We start from the raw sequence: 8,622 nt of genomic DNA on the forward strand, positions 1-8,622 counted from the left end.
AATGATACAGAGGGAGATCAAGCACGGGCTCTTACGGCTCGATAGCTGGAGTCAGACAGTGCAGAAGGTGGGCGTGCACAGAGGGAAAGAGGCCCAACCTGGGTCGGTCAAGCGAGCTCTGATCGGGCGTGTGAGTAGCATAGGAAAGGACATAGAGGGAGGCAAAGGCAGTCCTTTCGATCAACTTCATTCGCATGAGGGAGAAGGATTGCAGAAAAGAGTTGGGCACGGGAAGTCGGGCTTGTGCGAGAGGTGTGGCCTAGGCGGTTGGCTATCGCACATGAAGTGGAGTTAGGCACAGTTACTTGAGATGCTAGGGTCGGACGAGAGGTGTCGGGGTCGGATGGGAGGTGTAGTCATGCGCCCGCATACGGGAAGAGGCAAACAAGCGAGGGTCTCATTCACGTGAATTGGAAAATGGGATGAGGCCAATTCGGAACAAGTCCATTCATGAGCTGTTCAGAAGGATCAGGAGGACGATCGATAAGAGATCTCCATCGATTGCAAAAGAGCATAACTGCGCACAACTTTTTTTTAGTTTCTTTCATTTCTTTTATGTGATTGGAGAAGTTATTTTTTACATAGACATGGGCTACATGCCAATGTGCTTTAGTTAATGCCCCCCTCCCTTTTTTTACAATTATTTTTTTTATTCAAATTTTTTATTCAAACAGCTACTCCAACCATTTCACATATATGCTCATTTCATATCCTATCCCCAAGAGTAAAGCCACTCATCCACCTGAGCATCCTCATCTCTACAACACTTAATATTATGCTTCTCTTTTAATAGTCAACATTCTGCACCAACATTGTAGGTCTCACCACCATCTTATAGAATTTTCCCTTAAGTTTGAGGGGGATCTTTCTATAACACAACAAGCCCGATGCATTCCTCCACTTCAACCATCTAACTTAAATTCTACTAATAATATCCCCATCAATTTCACCATCACTCTGAACAATAGACCCAATAAATCTAAAACCTACACTCTTATTAATGACTTGATCGCCTAAAGTCACAATCCCCCACTAAATCTATTGTTGCTAAAATTACACTCAATATATTCCGTTATAGATCTACTCAAACAAAAATCATTAGACTCTAAGGTTGACCTCCATAATTCAAGTATACCTTCAACTCTATCTCTAGACTTATCAACAAGAAGAATATCAATCACGAAAAAACATACACCAGAGTACAACCTCTTGCAAATTTCTAGTGAGAATTAACTCCATGACTAAAAAAAAAAGATATGGGCTTAAGGCTAATCCTTGATATAATCCAACTGAAATAGGAAAATACTTGGTCAAACCACCTTGTATTTGAATACAACTAACAACTCCTACATACATAACCTTAATAACTTGAATATAAGCATTATTAACCCCTTTCTTTTCTAGAACTCTCCATAACACTTCTCTTGGAACTTTATCATATGCTTTCTCTAAATTTTTTTTATAACCAAAAAAATATATTTTATCTTTCTATGAAAAGTAAAAAATTATCAAAAACTTCGAAAATTTGAATGTAAAACTAAGAAATCGAGCTCAACAATTGAGACGAGCTCAAGCTTTCCAAACGAGTTCAAGCCTAAAAACTTTTCAATAAATGAGCTCAAGCTTTGAGCTTAATAAATGAACTCGAGCTCAATAAAGACAAAATGGCCACAACTAAATTAGGTAGATATTCAACATGACTCGACTTATTTATGCCCCTAGTTCTACTGATTATATATAAAAGAAAGGGTAACATACAAATAGTTACAAAGTGAATTGCTCAATTAACTATATACTAATAAGATAGAAAATAATTATATGTATTTTGTTTGCAGCCAAAATCAATCACAAAATTTTGTTTGTAGCCAAGAATACTAAATCATGCTTTATAGTAATCCAAAATATCATAAGAGTGAATTTTGATCGAGTAAACTCACTTTCATCATATGTGTTTAACATTTGAAGGACAATGAACAATCTCACAAGTATGATTATCCTCGAGAGTCTGAAGTTTCTCAACCAGTCACATTCCAAGAATTGTTTTCAGTTGCCTTTGAATAGGTTTAAGGAAAAAAAAATATCATGGTCAACATGGACTGAAAGACATACCAATTTGGAGGATAAAACTTTCTAGAACATTGTCTAGGAGCGGTGACTGAAATCACATTAGCTGGCTCAGGTGGTGGATCAATTTTCCAAGGTTCAACTTTGTTTATCAAACTCAAGACAAAGTTCATCAAGAATTTATATATTTTATTCAGTTTGTAAGCCTTTTGAATAGCCAAAAGAGAAGTTGAAGGGACTTCAGCATAAATTATATAAATTAATTTGATTCATAATTTTTGAAGCCTAGAAAACTAGAATTGAGAGGTCTTGTTCAATATAATTAGCAACCTCATATTCTCTATGGAATAGCCTGGCGACATTATCTTGATTATATATATATTTTTATAAATACTCACAAGCGCACATGCGCGCGGGTGCACATATATTTATATATATATATATATATATATATATATATTAGTAATCTGGCAGATAACATAATATTTAAACACCTTTGAGCTAAATAAAAGAGAAATCCAGATGATTCAAAAATCTGACACTCGACTAAAAATTGAGGCATGTTGTAAACGAACATGGGCAGATTGTTGAAATGGGCTGGATAGTCAGCAGATCGCAAGCAGCGTGTACGTGGGAAGTAAACTGAGAGCCTAAGATGCAAAAAAAAAGAAGTGCACTGGGTTGGTAGAGTGCAAATCAAGAGCAGCTGATCGCAAGTGCACGAGATGGAGCACAAGGCGATCACAAGCACAGTAGAAATTGAGTAATGGATCACAAGCGGACCGCAAGCATAGGTGCATGGGATCAAGCAACAGATCTTCATGGATTTACACAAGGATCACTAAGGGGTCTTTTACAATCACGAGTTGACAAACAACAGATCCTCGTGGATCTTTACAAGACTTTCATGGAGCTAAAGCCAAGAGACAGAATGAAGGCTACGGACTTGGAGCATTTGCATGATACCATACAAAAAGATTTAAGCACAAATATTTTGTCCTCCTTCAGAGAATTCCACTTGCATAAAAAAGAAAGGATAACATACAAGGCAGTGATTATATAATTTATTAAATCAACTTTGTTATCATAAGAAAAAAAGTCATTAGATTCCTAATATATGAATATTAAAAACAACAACAACAACGACATCAAGCCTTTATCCAACTACGTGGGGTCGGCTACATGAATTCTTTTCCTCCTAAAGGATTCATGTCATTAATATTCGACAAATTTTACGCTGGTTGTCGACTACCTAACGCAACCTTCCACTTTTCTCATCTAAGACTTGGGATCTGGCAACGGCAGTGTTTAATATATGAATATTAACAATTATATTAATTTATTATCCCTATTTCTAGATAAAATTTATAAATAATAATTGATATGATAATAAAAATTTGTTGATATAAGGGCCTATTACAGTGGACTTTGGATAAAAAGTCTTCCTTTGTGAAGATAATACTTGAAACATAAAATTATAAAATATGCTCTTGGATTTCAACCATGTAGGTCACAAGTTGCTCGATCAAAGGAGATTTTTTTCTTAATAGCTACGCAGAAGAAAGAAGTTCCACTTGCTTGTTTTGTAAAGGATAAGAAACAGCTCGACTATTAGCTAGAGGTAAGGAAGTTCAACTCAACCGTTAAAGTTGAGGAAACAGGCTCAAAGGAGTATGAGTCGCAAATGCACCTAAAAAAAACTAGGAATCCAATAGCAACCAACAAGACCGCATAAAATTATCAACATTTCTCTTAGTTTATCCCATGCCATAGGATTAAATGAATGAAGAATGAAATGCAAGTTAATTCTCATAAATATTTTAGACGTCAGACAGAATGATATTTATCACCGTTCTCTCGTTTTCAACGCTTGAAAATAAATTATGAGAATTTAGCATGGATTGCTTTTTATCTCAGTTTACTCTAGAATTTTAGAAATGTAAAATCAGGCATAATAGGAGATAATTCCAATTACCTTCTCTGTGATCCTTGCAGTGATGTCTCTTGCTGTTTCAACCACAGAGTTAGGCAGGCCAGCAACTCCAGCCAATAGAAGGCCATAATGTGGTACATGTGTAAGCCCATCCTTTAGACGAAACTGATTAACAAAGTACATTAAGTTAATGCAGAGTATGTTGCCATAAATTCCCACTTCAAATCGAACAATCTACCTTAAAATCTAAGTGGTTGTTCCTCAAGTCAACTTCAAAATGAAGGACCTTTACACTTGGATATATGGTTGTCATCTCAGATAAAGCTTCCATATGTGTAGCAAATACAGTATAACTGGCAAAAAAGTATAAGAAATATCAGACCCTTCCAGCTATCAAATAACCAACGAAACAGATGGAGCTTACAACAGAGGAAAATTAAAGATGAATTGGGAAGCAATTTGGTCATAAGCATGACAAGAAGTTAACATACCAATGTAAAAGCACTAGTAAATCCCATTCAAATCGAGCATTCACCCACCCAATTAGATGAATTTCACAAAGCCCTGAGTTAAACTCTTAGGCATATTTACTTTACTCTATTAAGTAAATATTTCTCTCTTATAAGGCAGACAACTCTGCTGCCATTAATAATTATAATAATTGAGACATAACATTTTACTTTCTTGCTTTGGTTGATTATACATATATACATGTTTGGATTATTTACTAGGTGCGTATTAGAAATGCACCTATAAGCAAGCATTTTTTATAATCATGACTTATTTATTCCCTCCCTCTTGGACATAATTCTACCCTAACCACATGTAGAAAAGAGCATGCATAATTCTACCCTAACCACTTAATGGTAAGTGTATAAAACGCAAACAATCCAATTAATGTTCATCACACCAAACAAAAATAATACAGGTGTAAAAAAAATTCTAATCCCAACATGCTTAGAGGCTATATTTAAATGTCTGTCGGCTACGTGGTATGTCACTCTAAAAGTGACATTTTATTTAATTGAGGAATAGAGGATATTTAAATTTAATCCAAATAATAGTTTTTTTTTTTAAGTTGTATGCTACTTAAAATTTTTATTTGATTTTTAATTATTTCATATTCAGAATGGTTATAAAATAACTCATATAGCAACCACTGATTGCATTGAGACAAGCCTATTGCTTATGGAATCCTAAGATCCAAAGATATAAGTGTTTAACTAAGTATCGCTACTAATGGAGATAAAGGTAAATATGATCAAAGATTGCTATCAAAATGTGTATCGGCCACCTGGCCCACATTCCTCTCTCCTCCATTCAAACCCAAAAACAACCTCGCTCATCTGCACACTTCCCATCCCACATCCTACTTTCACCCACTACACAAATTAAAACCACCACCTCTCCAAAACAGCAACCTTACTCTTTCCATTCCCTTCCTCTCAAAGTCGGACATGACTTGCCTATAGACATGTATAAGTCATGTAAAATGAATGTGATACCTAGCCTACAGGTAGGAAGAGGAGATTTGTAATGCAAATATCATAACGAGCCTACAGGAAAGGATAGTAGACTTTTGATGGACATATTAATCTACTTGTAGGCAAAGAACAAAGACTTCTAATGCATATATCAACTCGCCTAAATGGTAGTATTATATTTAAATATATTTTAAGTCTTCCCTCACGCATTAAATTAAAATTCCTTAAATCTAAATGTGACACATCAATAAGCAAGTCGACGCCTTTGAGAGTGTGTAGCAACCTTGGGAAGTGGGCGATAGCCTCGAGAAATATGATATCGCCTTGAGAAGGAAGAAACTACATCAAGAAGCGTGCACATTAATTTAATACCCGAATGTGCTCCGTTGAACTTATAATCTTAAGGTCTGAGAATGCTACACAAGTTAAATATTCGAGTTTCATCCTCCTTCGAAGGATTGGAGTCGGCATGACTTGGATTAACAAACGAACAAATAATCACAAATCTAATAGATATTTAATTTTAAAGTTCATATGAGGCATTCAATGGATCTTTAGATGAAATGTATCATTAAAGATAAGCCCTTGGTTCTAAATGCTCTAATGATAACTCACAATATCTATAATTGAACTCGATCCTCTGATAGCTGATGAACAGAGTTGACAAGGTTCTCAAATGACTAAATACTCTATTGATGATGGTTGTGTTGTGGTTAATCTCAACCGGAGGGAATCATACTTTTTAAATGCCCCCAAATCATAAAATTAATTATTAAGGAACTCCAATTTCAATGAAAGTTCAAAACTCAAAAATCACTAAAACTTAAGATATTCAAAATGAAATAAATCATCTTATAACTTAAAGAAAAAATCCATCCATCATCTGTAACAGTTTGTCAAAGTGGATAAATTTAAAAATTAATTCAGCTCACAAAGAGTGAATGTCTAGTAGAAAATATCACTAGGATTCATTCTCAAAGCATCTCTTGCCAGTAATGATGTGGCACATATCTTCTAATTGGTGGTTTCGCAGCCAAATGGCACCACAGGAAAATGATTATGACTTAAAACCCTCTATCTGGATGGTTTTGGCACCAAATGGTAACACTAAATTAAGATCATATCCAGAGCCCATATGTTCCCCAATGATTCTAAACTCTTGAGTAACGAATCAATAGAGTATAATCGATAGAGCACAGAGCCTTTGTTAGCTAAGGTGGACTCAAATATGTCCTCTTAGACAAACATTCATCCTAAGTTAGACAAACATTCATCCTAAGTTTACATGATACCCTTGGACGACGCAACCCAAGGCTACCAAGGATTTCGATCAGGTTGGGTTGACTACCTAATTTGACTAGGTAGACTAGGGACCATGATGACCCAAGATGATGGAAGCATGGGATCTTGATCAGACGTTCATCATCATTTCCCCCATCATTCGCTTTAAGTGTCTGGTGATAAACTTTTTATTTTTAATATCTAATTCTGATACTATTATATGTTGGATACTACGTATCTGTTCAATGATTAGCCTTAATCGAAAGTTATCTCTCGTTATCGGGATAAGTAATTAACTATAGGGGCTTACACCTATAGGAAACCAAAACACGGATCATAAAATCCTCACAAATGAGAGCGAATTCTCTGGGTAGTGTCATCAAAAAGCCCAATCTGAAATTTACACCGGAACCTAAACTCGTTAAAACTCTCCTCACCACCAACAAAAAAGAAAGGGTCGCGGAGAGGCTGGGGTGTAAATTTTCAGAGCTCACAATAGGTATTCCACTTTTTAGGTGAAATGATTTATCATTACATCAAAAGAAAAGTAAATGGGTTTTAGATAGTTTTTTGAGTTCTCTTAGTATTTGGATAAAAGAGAGATGCTTACTAAATAGGGTAAAGTAACATACCTAAGGGTTTGGCTTAGGACTCTATGAAACTCACCTAATTAGGTAAGTGAATTTTAACAGAAGGAAACTCCTAAAGTACATCTAAAGATTATATTTTAAATGTCATAAGAAAGAGAGATATCACATGTTTTTGTTAAGCGAGAGGATACTTAGAGTTTGGGTCTAAGTGGAGGGATTATATATTTGATTTGAGCAAAATAGATATGCTTTGGCTTTGGGGCCAAAGAGGAAGAAGTTTCTATAATATTTGGGTCCAATAAGAAAAGCTAAAGCTTAGAAGCCTAAGACTAAAGGTCATTCACTTTATTGGAGATCAAAGAGATGAAGATAAAATACCCATGCAAATTTTAAAGCTCATCATATGAAACTTAATAAACGACTTACAACATGTATTTAATTTGTTTAAGTTTAATTGGACTCAATTTGGGTCACATTTGAGTTTATTTGGGTTTGACTAGGTTCAATTGAGGCAATCGAGCAAAAATGGGCCTAATTTGGCCTGATTCGACTCGATACGAGTTGGTTCAACACGAAAATTGTATCAACACATGTGAGCAGCGACCTCATGCGAGCAAGGTAAGCACGAAATGAGAAGGAACCAAGGGCCTGTGATTCGTGGATAAAAGAGGAAGAGAGGGCTAAAAGCAAAGCGGGACCAAGCCGATGAGGACAAAGGGTGTTCAACAAGATTAGTTTTAGGTAAAACTTCAATTATTTTTTTAACGTCAACAACAACAACAAACAAAAAAAATCATGTGAGATTCATGAGTGCGGATATACGAGATTTAAAAAAGATATTAATTTCTTATTTTTAATTAAATAATAATAACAATAATAATAATAATAATAATAAATTAATTACATGGTTTATTCATATTCTTGCACAATTCCTTGTTTCTCAAGCATCTCAAAATTTATGTTGTAACCTCACACACAAGCAAACCTTTATGCAGCAACCCATACAATATGGGTATCTTTTTTAGGTAGTTTCCACATCTATATTGTGAACGAGTAACATTCAAGCGATGGTTGACTTACATTGCATCCCTTGTTTGACATTTTGGTTGAGAATGATCATAGGATGTGCTTCTTTGGTGATTAGACACTAAGCATTGAACAAATTCAATTTGCAAAGAGCATGTCCTTTCAATGATTTTGATTGTAATCGAGGTGTTTTGAACCAAATTTTCTCAAGTTGTATCCATAGTTCATCACAATTTTGTCAAAG

The 8,622-nt window shown here is 35.1% G+C and overlaps 1 protein-coding gene across 1 annotated transcript in view; it reads right to left on the bottom strand.

Moving 5' to 3' along the window:
• The window catches only part of LOC110095292 (DNA mismatch repair protein MSH4-like), a 9,875-nt gene extending 5,484 nt beyond the window's left edge, over nt 1-4,391 (bottom strand). Inside the window, exons 1-2 of the mRNA XM_020820764.2 lie at nt 4,236-4,391; nt 4,040-4,162 (exon numbers count right to left, since the gene is read on the bottom strand). Of these exons, the coding sequence (XP_020676423.1) occupies nt 4,040-4,162; nt 4,236-4,328 (216 nt within the window). The 5' untranslated portion in view covers nt 4,329-4,391. The remainder of the gene's footprint in view (nt 1-4,039; nt 4,163-4,235) is intronic.
• Nucleotides 4,392-8,622: the final 4,231 nt, after the last annotated feature.

Source organism: Dendrobium catenatum, unplaced genomic scaffold (genome assembly GCF_001605985.2).
Source record: "Dendrobium catenatum unplaced genomic scaffold, ASM160598v2 fragScaff_scaffold_134, whole genome shotgun sequence".
Classification (NCBI taxonomy): Eukaryota; Viridiplantae; Streptophyta; class Magnoliopsida; order Asparagales; family Orchidaceae; genus Dendrobium; species Dendrobium catenatum.